The sequence below is a fragment of the Siniperca chuatsi genome, linkage group LG19, assembly GCF_020085105.1.
Source record: "Siniperca chuatsi isolate FFG_IHB_CAS linkage group LG19, ASM2008510v1, whole genome shotgun sequence".
Lineage (NCBI taxonomy): Eukaryota > Metazoa > Chordata > Actinopteri > Centrarchiformes > Sinipercidae > Siniperca > Siniperca chuatsi.
This window is the reverse complement of record NC_058060.1, coordinates 20,369,301-20,387,205: the sequence shown is the minus strand read 5'-3', so window position 1 is coordinate 20,387,205 and position 17,905 is coordinate 20,369,301. Positions and strand designations below refer to the sequence as shown.

The following is a 17,905-nucleotide window of genomic DNA, read 5'->3' as shown; positions in this document are numbered from 1 at the left end:
ACGATTCCTCGTATTTACACTGAGTAAACATTTAGTAAGTCCTGGGCAGGTCAGCAGTCACAAGTCATACTACCAGAGGAAAACATTGTGGCTCCTGGCTGTTGCTTTCTTTACTTAGACCTATAGTACCACACCCAGTACAGTCAGACTGGAAGGAAACCGCAGGTATCTGATGGCAGAGCGATTGTGCACAAGCGAAATAAGTTTTATCTTAACAGGGTGTTAAATTTACCTTTGTACATCAAAAAGCTGTCAAACAAATATGAATTTTAAATCTATGGAGTATCATTGTGTTCACCCGACTAATTTTTGGTACATATCCAGGTTGGGATATGTTACTGGGAACATTACTGGCACCGATAAAAAAAAACACCTCTGTACTTGTGTGGGGTGATGTCAAAGAGAATATAGAGCCAACATAGCAGTGGGGTTTGACAACTGCAGAGTCAAGTGGCTCATCTATAATGCAGCTTCCCCAGTGGCCTTTGCAGAAAGCATTGTAGCATCACAAGAGAGAAAATGAAACCAAAAGCAAATTCATGGCATAGGTCAGGATGAAGGGATCTCTGCCTCTTTAAAAACAGAAAACACCTTCAGTGCAGCTGTGAATGGTAAGTTTCACGTTAAAATGTCACTCTCCCTGGGTTATCAGAGCTAGACGAGATTCAATTTACAATCTAGGTCATGCTAGAAATGCCAGTGCCTACTACTGCCTTCCCTTATTTTCCTGGCAAAAGCTTTATCTCTGTTTTGCGGCACAAACCAGACTGTCGGTGTGGAAATGCTTTAGCAATGTCCGAGTTGAATTATGGACAGACAGGTTCAGATTAAGGTCATTATCAAGTCCAAAAAAGCTTACCATGTCGAGGCTGGGTGAAAATCTATAGATCAATGCAGTGTGTCAGATTTGGGTGAGTCTGTCAGGTCAACATTCGGTATAAAGGACACAAACACTTCCTGAGGTTAGGGTCGTCATCAAGGATACATCCCAAAAAATATAGTCCAAACAAGATGACAAATAAGTTGTGACATGTGACAGTGGCTAATGTGTAATTGTTTTGTGTTTGAAAGCTACTAGAAACTCAAAATCAAGAACTTCAAACTTGGACACTGACTTTGTGACCTTACCATTAGCTCCTAAAAAATGTGACTGACTGGTTCATTAATTAGCCAGTAGATTTAAAATTATAATCCTTAAGATTTTCATGAAATCAAACCTTGTTTTTGATACTATTTATGGTCTTAATTTTTTCAGCAATAGTCATTAAATTTATTTACATTCTATAATTAGCTCTTTATATATAATTTTTTATTGTTAGTGGTGGGTCTGCCATTTCCATCCTGGATTGAGATTGCCTACCTTCGCACAAAGGATTCACAGGAAATGATGTATGCGTGTAATCCACCGTTACTGTTTTTCATTTTATCTCACTGAAATCAGCCTAATTTCTTACTGTTCACTCTCTTTACACTGTATCAGAGCTGTATTAAATTACTGTTAATGCAAACCTAACATTTCCTACTGCTGGTGCTTCACATTAAAAGCATTCAACTGGCCAAACACGGGGTGGCTTTTGTTGTGATGCAGTCACAGAAAACGCAATGTCACCGCAGTTAGCGCTGATAGCAGTTAGTCAGAAGTTAGCGAGATAACAGTCATTTTGGGGATTTTTTTGCCGCACTGTAAACAGACATACCAATTGCTCTTCTGCTGTTTTTCTGAGCAGGAGCAAGGAGTGCTGTAGTATTAAACCACACTTTGTTACCACCAGTAACCAGAGGTGTCGCCAAAACAACCAGGACTGAAATCTTAAGGATTAGAACTTAAAGAGAATGGTGACTTTCAAACCGCATAAAGGGAAACAAAAAAAGCAATCATGACTTCGTCGACTCAAGAAAAATATCAAAATTTCTCCAAACCCCAAACTATCCCTTTAAGTTAATCTTGTAAACTCATAACTGATACAACACAAAATATCAAAAGATTGCAATCTAACTTCAAACACCTGACATCATTGTCCCTAGTTTCCAGAAAGCCCCGCTGACTAGATTACACATCAGCTGATCGGAAGAATAAATCTCATCTTTCTTATTAAAGCTAAAAGGCATAATGTCAGTACACCTTGAGATGCAGGAACATCCTGATCTGTCAATTGTGAGATTCCACTTATAATTGATACGATGCTGCGGCATTCAGAGAAGAATCTGATTATCTACCAGATGAATTTCACCTTCTCTTTTCTTTCAATTTCTCTTTTTTCTTTATTGCTCCTTTGGAGCAATTCAATAATATATATAAGCGCTACATGATGTTTCTTCTCTGTATTACAGCTCATGCTTTGGTGGTTAATTATACAAGCATGGTGTGAGGCCATAAAACTAATTCAACATTTAGGCCGGTGCAAACACTCAGATGTAGATGTAGCGAGTTTCACAGTTAACTGGAGGCAATAGACATGATTTAAACTCCCATTAAAAGTATTGATTTTGGTCAGTAAGTAAACCATGGCTGTAGATATTCTATACAAGCCTGGCATCTGACAGCAGCCATCACGGGATACTATATGAATTAATATGGAGTATTGATGTCAAGTATTGATTGGCTCTTTGGGCTGTGACATGCATAGATGAGAGGAGGTGATGTAGGACTGCTGCAGGAGCGTGTGTGGTGTATGTGTGCTGCATTTATATAGACATTTAAAAGGAGAAAATCCACTGAGATTAGACCCAGAGTGATACGTAATGTTCTTAAAATAGATGCATCAAACACTCTCAAACCAGCCATGAAGCATGATGGTTTCAGTAATTTGACACTATTGTGCAATCATGTCATGGTATCCTAATTTTGAGCAACTCTTCTATTTAATGTAACACAGTAGAGTCAGAACTGTGGATGATTCACATGGGGTCACTGTGATTTTGCTTGCTTTTGTGCCCTGTGATTATATAAAATCTATTCCGTACTTCTGTTATGAATTGGCGCTATATAAATAAAATTTTATTGAATTTGTAATTTTTAAAATTATTAAAATCTATATGATTCTTTACCTTGGAAACAGCAGCTGACAAAACAATCTCACCTCAAAGTCCATATGGTGGCTGTTTTGGAGCTTTTTAAAAAAAATAAGGAACAATAAAAGAACATTTAAACATCTACAATTCCATGAAAACTGGCTAAACACCATCTGCAGATGAAGATCACATGATAAGACAAAAAGTGCCAGAGTAGCTGCTAAATGGAATCGGAGGTGAGATTGTTTTGTTAACAATATAATCTGTTATTTTAATAAATGTGCTCACTTTTGGGCATGTACGTAGATTAAATGGTTAAAAACTTGTGTTTAATTGTTTTTCACAAAGTGCTACATTATCCATGTGACAGTTTTATGAATCTCAAAAATTAAGCTGTAAATATAAATATTACATTGTTGTGCAGAAATACAATATGGAACTACTATCTTATGATAACAGGAGTGTTCCATCGTAGAAAAGGTTTCAGTCGTAGTCATCTGGACAATGTTTTCATCCGGAAGTCATTCTCAATTGTGAAAATGGTCTGAGACTGAACTCAGAAATTTAAGCTACTCTGTGTTGCTTAGGCCCTGCCCTCAGGAAGGAGTCTTCCTGAGTGCTGTTTACCCTGCCTAGTTTCACCTGAAACCTTCTTTGTTTCCATGATGGCCCATGCCATGATCTGTCTACCAGCACCCCTTAAGCTCACTAATTTACACTTTGTATCTCTTCTGTTTAACCAGTACACAGAGATGTACTGTAAAAATGACAAATTTGGGTTTTATGTGCAGTTACGTGCTGTAACTATTTCTCTGCGTCCTTCAAGTCACCACGCTTTTATCCTGCCTTATCAATGCCTGTAACACTACAGGACGGTAATGGCGGGCCTGTAATCCAATCTGTCTGACAGCTGCAATTGATTGGCTAATTGATGGGGCTGAGGGAGCTCAAGGGGGAGGATGGAGATCGCAAAAATGCCTGTGGCCATCAGGAAATGATGTCATTACCACCACTGTCAGGGCGACCCAGTGACCCCTAAAGTGAGCCCTAATGGCAGAAAGGGAGTGAAAATGTCACATTTGGATCATCTGAGTTTCTACTTGGGAGAGTTTATCACATCAAAATCAGCTTCTTTCCTGTCTTTCAGATTGTACTGATGTTTATTTATATTTGTAATTATATTTGTAGTTTATTTTCACAACATCATTCCTCTGCAAAGGTTTAGAGAAACTGGAGAATGAGATTACGAGGGCGGTCGGGGCCTAAGTGCCTTTTAAAATGTCTCACAAATTTGTCTCCGCTCGCCATTTTCCCAACACTCCAAGAATAGAGCTGTTTTCTGAATGATATATGATGTAATCACTTTTTTAGTTCATCACCACCCCCAACCATCCCCACCAACCCACACTGAAACATATTCCTGTAGGGTCAGAATGGGTGCTTTCTGAAGATGAAAGAGAAAGCACAAGAGATAGAGTGTGAGCGAGAAAACAAGTCAAAGTGGGAGAGAGAAAAGAAGGAGGGAGATAGGAATACCTCTGGCAAGAAAGAGAGGAGGGGGAAGGGAAGAAAATTAGATATAGTAGAACAAGAAAGTGGAAGAACACAAGCAGAGATAAACTAATGCATTAAGGGAAATCTGATCGAGGAGCAGATCTGAAGCAGAGAAAAAGACCCAAAAATACACAAAAAGAAAAAGGAAAGTCTGCTCACCTTAACGCCATGGCCGACGTCGTCCAATACAGTGTAGTCAATGGGCTTCCTGATGTACCTGACCGGCCGCTCCACATTAGCTGGCGCTATGATCTTATGGGTCCTCGACGTGTTCTTGTTGGTGGTCAGGATCCCGATCTCCCGCCTGGCTACCTTCTCTTTATGGATGTCCACCGTCTGTAAACGACACAGAGGGGACAGAAGAGGGGATGTGATCGATGCCACAGTGGAAACAGAGACACACAGTACAACAGGGACCTCTGAGATTGAATGAACTCGTCATACAGCAGCTTAAGAAGGCTTAATTAAATCATGAGGCTGTGCTTTTCATCAACAAGGTCGTAATCTTTTTACAACAGCCAGTGCACACTAATGAAATCGACTGCGGTAGAAACCAGGTCCTGAACAGAATAATGACCGAAGCATGTGTATCTGAACATTTCTGACTTCAATAATTAATTGATGAGAATGAGTTTACTGGCCCCAAATCTAGATGTAACTAATTAAAAATTCAATTATTAAGGTCAAAATACACAAAAACGCAAAAATATAAGATCAAAAATTATGAGTTAGAATCGAAAGTGATGGGATGAAATGTGACGGAAGTGATGCAATTGAAAGAACACGGCATTCATAATTGAGAAGAACAAAACTAAGTCTATTGTGTATTTAAATCATCTTGTCACAGAATTCTATTAGCAGAAAAACGTCTCTTTCATCTTCCTTTTGCAAAATGCTAGGGCCAAATTGTGATGCATTATTTATGCTCCATTGGACCAATGTTCAATTAATTACCCAGTCTCCTAAAACCCTAATTATTTTAAAGATTCATTAGGCTCCAAATCTGAAATGATGCTACCCTTTTTTGATACCCTGTATGGTACATGTTTGCAGCTAGGATTTGATCATAAAGAATACTGTATCATAGTTTGAATGAGGCAGTGGATCTAAAGTTTCTGAAGTACTTGATCACTGTTATTTAGGAAATCTGATTTTTTACATTTCATGTAGCACCTGATTTGGACGAATTGTCCATTCAAACTTAATCTATGTCATACAAACTTTTGTGGATGAGAACTCTATTTGTCGCTGGCCTGTGATATGTGTATATTTCTACAAAATATTACCCAATGCAGCTTTAAATCACTAGTCAGCCAAAGGGGGAATGCCTTGGAGCAGACCTTCTTGGTTACCATTTCTTTAATTATCAAATTATCTCTGGCTTTCTACTATCTATAGCCCAACTTACACTGAATTTTTGAAACCGTTACTGATTTGTACATACAGATCCCTTAGATTTGTTTTTTAAATTGTGACCATGCTACATACTGAGCGGGACATTTTACAGTGTAAAAATAAACCTGTCAGTGCTCTTTGGTGGAAGAAACTATGTAATGGTGACATTCTAAATCACCTCAAACCTAGTTTGGCATTTCTGTACTTTGTTACTTATCGGTCAACATATACACCGATACCAATATAACATCTTCAAATTGCTTGTTATGTCTAACCAGATCCAGATATACTCGATTCACACTGTTATAAAACTAATGAAAGCAGCAAATCCTCACATTTGTGAAGCTAGAACCAAAGAACCAAAGATTTGCTTGATAAACAATTAATCGATTATCAGAATCATTGACAATTAATTTTCAGTTGACTGCCATCAAGGGGGCATATCAACTATCATGTTTAAACACCAGTCAAATCTTCAACAGATCTCAACATCATCACACACACCACTGAATTTCCATTCCCTGCTCTGTCTTCACACTCCCACCAAGCCTAGAGGAGCCCAGGAGCAGCTGCCCTTCCTTTGAGAGATGAAAGGCTGCAATGTCTGCTGAGGGCAGACCAGTAAAACGATGGTGTCTCGCAGGGGGGAAGGAGTCAGTGACCAGCGCCAACAGAGGATTCCTTTCATGCCACAAGGATCTGGAGCTGGACTGAGCTCTGTCTCTTTATACTACACTGTTCCATGGCCGACTTAGCCTTCAAGTATCACTCATCCCAGAGTTGAGGGAATCAACAACACTAGTGGACTTATATGTAGTCCAGTACAGTGCAAGCTGACATCACTGGACAATATCCAGTGTAATTTTAAAATTGTGACAGTAATGAGATATAGGCCTGACTAGCTGACAAGCTCTAATATCTATAAAAAAAATTATGCAAAGCAGATTTTACATACTGGACATGCAAGGGTATAAGAAGTGGATTGTTAAAAATTACAGGGAAAAAAAGGAATCAATATTTCATAACAAGCAAAGTTGCGCATACATAATTGCTCCCACAGGAACATCTGTTCTGTTCCAATGCCCTATTGTGTCTGTTTGAATTAAGAGGGATGACAGAACTACAGTCATCTTTTTTAACCTGAGCTGGGCTGCCAGAATATGAGAGGCTCTTAATATTAAAAAGAACTGCAGTGACAAAGTCTTCCTAATGAGGCGAACAAACCAATGCACTAATATTCCATTTTGGCAGCACTTCAAACTCTGGTGTGGAAGAACTCCACTACGATTGGATTTGAGCTACTAACTTGACTTCACAGCTCAGAGATAATGCCCAAAATTCAAACTGTCATAAATCATGATCGTCTGGAAACAACTGGGCCAAAATCTAATCAGTCTTTTTGGCTTCCATTTGCAGGGGAGTGATGGGGTTTTGTGATTGGCTATGATGGACCCAGACAGGAGGAGTAAAGGAGAAGTAGCAAATAGCTCAGTCATTCTAGGTCTGGTTTTACTTCCAAAACAAAGCTTTACACACTCACCAAACACACCGACCTCTCCACAAGACCTTGTAAAGTCATGGGACATTGTTGTTATATTATGGGGAAGAAGCTTTCAGACAAAACTCAAAAAGAGGAAAAGTTCCACTACAAACCATTGAAAGAAACTCCTCCTAAATAAGAGAAATGTTGTTGAAATACTGCAGCTAAATTTGGAAAGCATCTGGTCTTGGCTGAACATACTACCCTTATCAGAGAACAGCGTGTGGACAAACATCATCACAGCTGGCAAAGGAGGGAAGCGAGAGGGCACAGTGGTATGAGTTCATCTCCTTCCTGTATGCCGAGAAAATAGCCCTGCTGGCCAATGTTACACAAGTGTTGACAGAAGGGTAAATTCAAAACCACAATCTTTAGAAAACTTTCACACAGCGGGTGGTCGCACCCAGTCGAGAGCACTTTTCTAATCCACTGACCGGTGCCCAAAGAACATTAAATGTATCTGACAAAAATGCAAAAGTCTAAAGCGCAATCTGGCTTGATCCCTTTTAACTGACCCAGTGAGGATCTCCAATCTGAGCAACAACTACTTAATAGCCAGTCTCTTCCCTCGACTGCTTCTACTGACTTTTCAACTGGCACTAAAGGTGTTCACTTGATCCCAATGGTCCATCTGTTAGGTAGAAAGAGAATGAACCCTGAATACATCTTGCCAAACTGAAAGGTGGATGATTCACATGTGTTTTCAACCACTGTCACCCATATGTTTGAGCCCTGCGGTTGTTTTCCCCAGAACACTGAGCAGTTTTGGCTCTGGTGTTTGGCTTATTTCTCAATTACAGGCTTTTAGAATTTAAGGGCCCCAAATCTCTTTTTTGAACTGCTCTTTTTACTCATTATCTCCATTATCTTCTACTCTTCTCTTCCTTCCACCCAATTCTTCTTCTGCATCCTTTTAGTTTGGTCTTTTCTCTATCCCTAATTCCACCCAATTGTTCCCATACCCAGAGAAGAGTCACCCAACTATATGACTAGTTTGAGGACCTAGGTCATACATTGGAACTGCTGCCAACACTATCATCCACACGTTCTAGCCAGAAAGCAAAGAAATAAAAAAATAAATCTAGTCGAGATCACTTTGGACTGGAAAAGTTCTTCCCATTTTGGGATATGAGTGAGTCAGCGCAGTGGTTGCCATGATGAGAGGTTCTTGTTGTGTTGTTAGTAGCAACAAGTGCCTAAATATTTGTGATTTATTTATTTTTTTGCCCAGATTGTTGCCATTTTGGTTGCGGCTGCACTTGGAAAGCTTGCAGCTCCAAATGGGACAAAGGGTCAGCTATTTTATATGTTTGAACTTCAACACCCAGGAATGTAATGACGTGACAGTGTGTCAGACAAAACACTGACATGTTTACGAACGTGGGATCGCTTTTTGGAAACCAGAGAGATGATGGCAAAAGATCCAGCGTTGCAAAAATATAGTTTACTCTGGACAGAGTTTCTGCTGATTAGGAGACAGTCTGTAAACGCATGTGATCTCATGTTTCAATCTGTTATTTGCCTGAATTTCACATAAGCAAAGAAGGTGATTCCACACAATTAGGGGGGTGGCACATTCCTCTGCTTAAACAGCCCCAATTTATGACTTAGTTTGTTATTGTTTGCCTAAAGATTTTGCCAAGTGTTGTATGAAATTTTGTCCATCCTGCCTGCCTGGAAGAAGCATTTCACTAATGGGAATCTAGAGGGGCTATAATGAATAAAAAACTTTGGAAAAGGGAACTTCAGGATCCATACGTTGGACTCTACAACTTCGGGGACTTACTAATGACTTAGATATGAAAGCTATGCAATAATATTTATCTTTAGCTTATTTTGTAGTAATTTCCTACGTTGATAAAAGATTATCCTTTTATTTATGACGCTTTAGCACTAGATGTTTTCAGGTCATTCTGCTGTGTCTCACTGCCTTTATGTAACTATTTGTTTAACCTTTTATTTGGACATTGACAAAAATGTACTTCTATTCAGGGGTGGACAATATGATGATATATATTGTGACATGACCTACATTTGTCAACTGCCATTGACTTTGCTATACTTTTGATACTATGGTACCTATGTCTTTAACATGTCTGGGTGTATTAGCCCATTGTGGGCAATGTTGAGCAAGACCACTTTATGACAGTATTGGATTGAATATTTTAGCAACAATATGATGAAGTGCTTTGATTTGTTTGGCATTTTATTTGCTGGATTAGGCAAATACAGACTTTCCTGTCTGGTTATGTTATCTATTAAAAAGTTGTTTTCCAGAAAATTTACTATATCACAATACTGTATATAGATAGTGTGATATAAATTATGTATGCCATTGATAATGGATTTCATTCAAATTACCCACCCCTACTTCTATGTTATGTTTCTTTGGGTAAGGTCCTTTGTTTTGGTAGTTTGTTTTTTTGTTTGTCAAACATTAAAAGATAAGTAAAAAGATAAGACAAAGACATATCTTTATAAAATGCTGTGTAATTTTCGTAACAGTTTGTCTTCTATTGCCGCAAGTGTGTTAATCAATAATGACTCTTCCTCCATTGTATATTGTTCTGTGTGGTTGGTATGTCTCATGTTTGACTGAAATGTGTATGCAATGGAGATAAGAGTGCAGGTGCTTTGATTTCTTTTCATTTACACAATTTTTAGTATCCAGCACCTTTTTAGAATGATAAATCTGAAACTGTAGTACTAGATTATTCCCACAGTGACTTCTTTGACCTAGCCTCCCTCCCTGGAGTATTTGGGAAACAGATCACACATTGACAGAATGCATCCACAACATCAGCAAACAGGGCATAAATCTCTCAGTCCAGTGGCACAGCCAATCAAAGGACCAGGAATGGAATTTCAAAGCCTTGACAACTTGACAACTTCCCACCAGACAAACACACACTGTTTCGGAGAGTGAGGTAAGAAGAGATCAGACAGAAGAAAAAAACTTGTCTGTAGACTTTGATATGGAATTGAGACAGCCGGTTTCACTTCAGCACATGTTGGAGGAAAAAAACTCAGCCTTTTCAGTGATTTGGCAGACTGGCCATGGGATGATACCCTCAATAAAATTCCAGCTATGCACAAACATTCAGACAAACAAAAAGGCTGCACAGCATGTAGTGTAGGCGTAGTAGTGATCTTACACACAACATGGGGAAAAGCCTGCAACTAGACAAACACACCCTACATACCAATGTGTCTGTGTGCATGTGTGGCTAGCCAGACCAGACAAATGTGCCAATGAGTTCGACTGCAGATGATTATAAGACTTGAACAAATGTTTCAGCAAACTGGCAGCAAGGCATATTATTCCGGCTCGTCCGAGATACCACACACACACACACACACACACTGAAAAGTACTCAGTTCCCATGGTACGCTGTCCAAGAACATTAGGACATTAACTATTTTTACTGGCGTGTAATATAAACCAGAACTACACATGATTATGAAATAAGACGTGGCACAAGGTCTTATTAAAGGCCATTCCTGGCTGAGAGCTAAGATAAGCTTGTCTTTACAGCAGTCCAGGAATTGGAAATCCTTGTTCTGTGGGATTATGAGGAGATAATAACTAAGAAGCATACGTCTGTTAGATACATTTGAACCTCACTTTCAGGCTTACTGTACAAGAGGATTTATCACAATGGCCGAAGCAGCTAACAGGTGAAGACAGCCTGATGGGGACATGAACATCTCTTCTAACTGTTATTTTTCCAGGGCAAAGTTGACTGAGCCCGAATGCTCTCTCAGCAAAGCCCTGCTTCACGCTCACACTATTATCTACGTTCACCCCTGAGAGTGGGATGTGAACAATTTGTGATGCTCAATGTGTTCCAGCAGTTATTTTATGATGAAGTGCTGCAAGTGCTGAAGTGTGCTTTTTCTGCTGCGCCCACCTTCTCTCAACCTGCCTGGTTGGCTTCTACTACAGTTATTTCCTACATTTCCTGAAATAACTTCCCCAGAGAAGGGTCCTGGACATGTTGCTTTTGTGGAATCTGGAAACAAAGACACGTATAGAGCTTGGTAATGTGATCATTCAGCTCTATCATTAAAGACATCTTGTGGTTTTGTTGCATCAATGTGTATTGAGACTCCTGTTGGTGGAGAAATTGCCATATTTACCTTTGGTTACATTGGAGTTCTGACTGTATTGACTTTTAAATCTAAGGAAAAAAAGAGGTGAGTCTAGAGCAACGGACTTTTAGGGGCAGACACCAAATATTGATACATGCCACTTAGATATTCTAGATACCTGTGTAACAACTATTAAGACCAGTTGGGAATGAGACCAAAACAGCAGTGAACAAAATTTCCAAAAAATGAAAAGCCCATGGCAAATCCTTTTAGATTCACTGTAAAGGACAGCAGCTTCCAAACCTTTTGATTTGTGACCCTTTAAAAACGAAGCAATGCCTATGTTGGAGTCAAATGAAACCTTGGGTTAGATATGTCAATGAACTGTGAGTATAACTGAAGTTTGATTCTTGGATACCTTCTCTTTCCTATGAATAGGGCTGGGTATTGAACCCATAGACTGTATATGGACGACGCATCTCCACTTCCTCCCACTGTACAAAAATGAAGCCAAAATATCCCAGATACGGGAGCAGCCATCTTGCGCTGGGGTTATTTGAAGCCAGAGTCTGCACAGTAGTGATCAGAGTTCAGGGCTCAGCTGTCAATCATGAAGTGAAACCCCCTTTTATAGCATCAAATAACTAATTAAAACCAAACGTACCAGAAAAATGAACACTTGACCATAAATCAGTGTGGTAAGAACTACTTAAAATGACAGAAACCATCTTTGTGAAAAATCTATTTGACATGGACTTTGATTTTTTATTCTGGACCATGTCCCATCCGCTAACATGGAGGGGGCAGCGTGTATGACCTATACTGCAGCCAGCCACCAGGGGGCGATCCAGATGTTTTGGCTTCACTTTTGGGGAAGCTAGTATTTCACAAGAAAAAGCAAGAGAAAAGTCAGAAGAAATATTCTCATTAATTTCCATGAAAAATGTTTTCTTTGTTGTCAATCATCTCATGACCCTTGAGGTTGATCTTGTGACCCATTGGGGAGCCCAAGCCCCAGAAACCACTGCTCTAGGGCAACTTGTCCTAGATTTGAACTGGTAAACTTCGGGTCACATGCTTCTTAACCCTCTTGGCTGCTGTAGCTCCCATTCTTCTGTTTTCTGCTTCTCACCGTGTCCGGCCTCATCTGTAGGAGCAGTGCAATCCAACACTCCCAACTCTGCGCTGAGCCAAAACGACTGTTGAAGCAGAGCAAATGCCTCTTTGTCTGGTCTGTTTCTCAGCATGATTACAGCCAGCACATCTGAAGCCCGTTATCTGCGGATTAAACAGTTGTCCAAAGGCCCTTCGGTGGGGCTGTTTCTCTGAGCAGCAATACAGAGAATGTCAGAGCTTCCATCTGCATTCAGAGCCAAAATGGGAGGTTAAACACCCCGTGGGGAGTTATCAGTTTGGCAACTTCTTGTTAAACATCCCTCAAAAACTGGATTCCTATGGTAAATCTAGCAACCCATGTGCAGTATGATGGAGCCAGAAGCGGAGGCTGTGATGATTGGAAGTGTGAAACCTCGGAGACATTGTCTCTTCCAGCAGAGAGAAAAAAAAAAAAAACAACCCTCTATTAAAAAGAGCCAGGACAGCATGCCAAGGTCGACGCTTTGTTTGCTAACACAGCACATATGGAAACACCTCGGCTGACTTTCGTCAATCTAACCTTTGGGCTGAGGCCAAAGAGCATTCTGACTGAGCTCTGAAGTTTACATACAAGCTAAGAGCAGGCCTATATGTTGCCCAAACTTAGAGCCTGACAACAACAGAGATAACAAACACTAAAAGCTGAATCTCAGCTACATATTGTGTCTTTTGTAAAGGTAAATAAGTATTTATTAATCGGCCTTGTTTATATGGAGCTGTCAAATAATTGCCTACATTGTTTTTACACAGGAAGGAACTGCAGAACAGAGGTGTAATGATTAGATGTAATTGCAGAGGGTTGTTAAGTGGGAAAGAATGCACTGATAATGATGATGGTGCTCTGCAGTAGGGAAGAGGGTAGAGAAGGAAGAGCAGGACAGAAAGTAACCAAAGAGCAGAGCAGCTGATGATTCACTGAACAACATCAGTCACATCATCACCTCTATTCATGCAGGACAGAGTCATGATGAACGTTCAAGGCGTTACAACTCACACAGAAACCCACACCTTCCAGGAAGCAGATGCAGCATTAAAGGGTAGTAGTCCTGATGATTAATCAAATAGAGATCGACAGACAAATCAACACCAATTTTGACAATTATTGATTTTGAAAAAACTTTTTTTTTTTTTTTTTTTTTTTTTTAAATGCTGGGATTTTTTTTGCACAGTGCTGAGTATTTTGGTTTAAAAAACTCATTTTCCAGCATTCCAATTTTTTTAGCATTTTCAATATCCCCCCTACTGACTCCCATTAGCTGCTCAGAGATGAAGATGATGTCAAAAGTGTGCAACCAATATCACATGATGTTTCAGCTAAAAAAAAAAACTAGAACTGCAAATAACTTGTTTTATTATCATTCTTTTTTTGGTTAATCAATTACTTTTTAGTCATATAAATAAATTAAATAAATTTCCATTGCAAATTCTCAGAGCTGAATAGGTCATCTTGCAATTGCTTATTATCTCTAAACCCAAAGGACTTTAGTTAAAACAGCAAATCCTTACACTGGAGAGGCTTAAACCTACAAATATTTGGCATTTTTATTGAATCCATTGCCAAAAATGTAATAAATTACAATTCATCTATTATTATAATTAAAACATTAAATCACTAAAAATGACACAGCAATATTATAAATACAGTCTGATATTTCTATTGGGCTTTGACTGTTGATAGAAAAGGTTTGGCCTTCTTGAATCAGAGCTGAAACGATAAATAAATCAGTCGACAGAAAATGTATCTGCAACACTTTCGATAATCGATTAATCGTTAAATTTGTTTAATCATGCAAATATTATCTGGTTCAAGCCTCATAACTGTTAAGATTTTATATATGTTTTATATCATTTTAACCCAACTATCTTTGGGTTTCGGACTGTCCTGAATTAATCGATTCATTGAAAAAAATTATTGTTAGATGAATCGATAATGAAAACAATCATTAGTTGCAGCTCTACCTTGAATTAAAGTAATAGATTACTGGATTTACTCATCCAAAACATCCTAGACACACTCTGAATCCAAATCTGACACTTTTCAATATCAGACCCATAACCTTTAAATAACCACTGACGGAGGGAATGGACCACACAAAGATTCTGCCACACACACACACACACGTCACTATAATCCACTGAAAAGAGAAAGAGGCATGTAGAATAGTGTAAATATCCAACAGTGAAAGAAGAAAATACAGACAAACTGCATGGAACTCTGCATTTCACAGCCAGGCGAGTGGGAGAGACCACCAGGAGAGGCAGGAGAGAGACCAAAATACACAGGCAAGCAGTGGGATCAGCAGGAAACACAAGGAGCACACACACACCCACACACACAGGGAGACCTATAAGGCTTCATTTCCTGTTTGGATGAGTGCCATTCTTCCTCGACGGGAGGTCAAAAAGCCAGCACTGCAGCACACAGACACAACCCAAAATCTTTGTGTGTTTGTGTGTGTGTAGTGACATGATAAGAACACACACACACACACACACACAGACACACACACAAGCAGCAGAGTGTATTGGTGTGCAACTGTACACCCGAGGAATGAGGACTGGAATGAAAAATGACCAAAACAATCAAATTCGTGCCAAGCTGAGATCATGAATACAAACCGAATCCTCCTTTGAACACAAACGTGGGCTGACTCATGTGATCAGATAAGATTATTGTGTAACTGTAGTAACAAATCACAGTGAGCCTCACAGCTGTGGGAACAAACTCGGAGTGCACAGTAGATGTGCGCGTGTCAGCTGCTTTCTGCATCCAGCCTGTTGTTGTGCTGCTTCTTCACTGTGGTCACTGGGTTCAATCGGCACACTGGCTAGCTCCAAATGTAAGTGCGAGCCATTTACATCATTGTGAAACACAAAATAGTGATTAGTAAAATGTATTTTCTACAATCACATCCATAAATCCATTAGTTGTTTTATCACCACATTGCCAACTGCTCATTTAGATAAGCACACTCAAATTTCCACTTGATTATTTATCACTGAGTGGTAAATTTCATTGCCTCTAAATGTTTTTAAAAGTCTTACAAGATTCAATTTCTTGCACATGGTTGCATTTTGACAAGAGTTTCCCACAATTGTTGCCTGGGACTGACTCACTATTTCCTCCATGACTGACATGCTGCCATAAGACCGATGCGGAAAAATTGCTCATTTGTTCTTGCTAATAATGTTCCAATGACAATTTCAAAGAATTTACTAAGAACTGAGGGCATTTTCTAAAGAGAGCGGCACTAAAAATTGTTGGCTTTTTGGCTTTATTGAGGTCACAGGTCTTCACGCTCAATTCGTCAGTAATGATCCCATCTATGTTTTGTGTTCGTATCTACTCAAGAAGACTTGCCTGCACTAAGGATTTAACAATATATCACGGCACAATCTGCTGCAATAGCAAAATGTGAAAAATCTGAATTTTTGAGCTAAAAATGCTACTAATAATTGTTAGTTGCAGCCCTATTTTTATTCCTCCAAAAAGGAAAAAAATTACTATCTCAGTTTGTTTTCATTTCAGGTTTATTAAAAATATTATAAGTGGATCAAACAGTGACCCCTGTATTGTGTATCGTACTGAACTGTGAGCTGAATGTATTTTTTTTGTCGTACCCTTCTGAACTCCATTCAGTTTTAGTATGTGCCTGAGTTTCTCCAAATAAAGTTGCTTTTATTCCATTGTTATGTCTCGTTCTCCACACAAACACTGCCTAAACAGAGCTGCCACTGGCTCCAAAACTACGACTGTCTCAGGTGAATGACAAGAGGGTTTACTTATTTTCATGGCGATGATGACAATTTCAGTTTAGAACTTTCAAATACAGGTCACCTGTAGCTGCATGCCTCTGGGTTCAATTTTACAAAACCAAATTTATGTGGTGCAGAACAGATTTGAGGAAAAAGCTATTCCATTAAACTTCAGATCTGTGTTGGGGGGGGGGGATTATAATAAGGACACAGGAGCTGCAGCATGAACGTAGGCTGTATTTGCATGATCCCCCCGATACCCACACCCACACAATTCTCCCTCTCTATTCGGGGTATCACAGAGAGATTCTCAATGTGAGGCTTTTTCTTCCGCTGGACAGACAAAGCGCTCCCTGTTCACAGCCTCTTAGCAGCCACTTCACACGCAGCACAAGGTGGAAGCCCCGCGAGCTACTCTATTTTCCCATCAGCCCTTCCACCTCAGTACTGCAGAGAGACCCCTGGTTTGTGAATGGCAGTAAAAGCAGGGGAGGTGACACACAAACAAATACCTGTCAACACAAACATACACACAGACTCAGGCACACACACGTTTTTGCTATTAATTCACACTGCAGCCTGACCCTGACATCCACTGAATATCAATAAGCAATTCAGGTAAAGATACTACATACTTAATAAACACCAAATACAGAAATTATGTTTAAATGTACTTTAATTCTATCCCATATGATTCAAACTTTGCAGAGAATAAAATTGTTTTAAGAGATCCATTCCAAAATGCTGATATTACTAGAAACTGAACAGTTGCTATTGGCATCTTGATTAGTGTTGCAACACTTTCACTTAGTAGATTAGTAGATCAATTAGTAGATGAATCCAGTGGTCTCATAAATCTGAGATATATATGAGATATAAATATATATTATTAACGGATAGGAAAGCAGAAAAACATATTTGGGGCATAAATAAATAAGTCATTTGATGCAACTGGGTTGAACTAGTCACAGATAATATGCAACCCGTGGCGAGTGGTTGCAAGTTAACTATTGCTTCATGTAAAGGGGTCACCACAGGATTAATCAGGCACTAAATGGACAGAAACGTGATTAACAACAATTTTTAAAGTCAATCAATCAATCATTTAAGCAATTTATTGTGGCAAACTGCACTAGGTCCAGCTTCTAAAATGTGAAGATTTGTTAATTTTCCCTGCTTTACATGACTGTAATTTGAATATTGCATTTTGGACTGTTAGCAATTTGATGACGTCACTTTGGACTAAAAAAAAAAAAATATTCACAGATGAATCACTGAAGAAATTCATCATTAGTTGCAGCCTTAGAGTTGTTTAAATGCACTTTTTTTAAACACAAGATTCAAAAATTACAGAAGCTGAAGTTGTTTAATTGCTAAAGACATTTAAAAGATGCAATATAA

General features: G+C 39.1%; 1 protein-coding gene across 12 annotated transcripts in view; it reads right to left on the bottom strand.

Annotated features, from left to right (window-relative positions):
* Positions 1 to 17,905, bottom strand: part of abi1a (abl-interactor 1a) — a 49,454-nt gene that overhangs the window by 16,869 nt on the left and 14,680 nt on the right. For all 12 annotated transcript variants that reach the window (XM_044177463.1, XM_044177465.1, XM_044177471.1 and 9 more), the window contains exon 3: positions 4,726 to 4,902. In XM_044177463.1, coding sequence (XP_044033398.1) covers positions 4,726 to 4,902 — 177 coding nt within the window. The remainder of the gene's footprint in view (positions 1 to 4,725; positions 4,903 to 17,905) is intronic.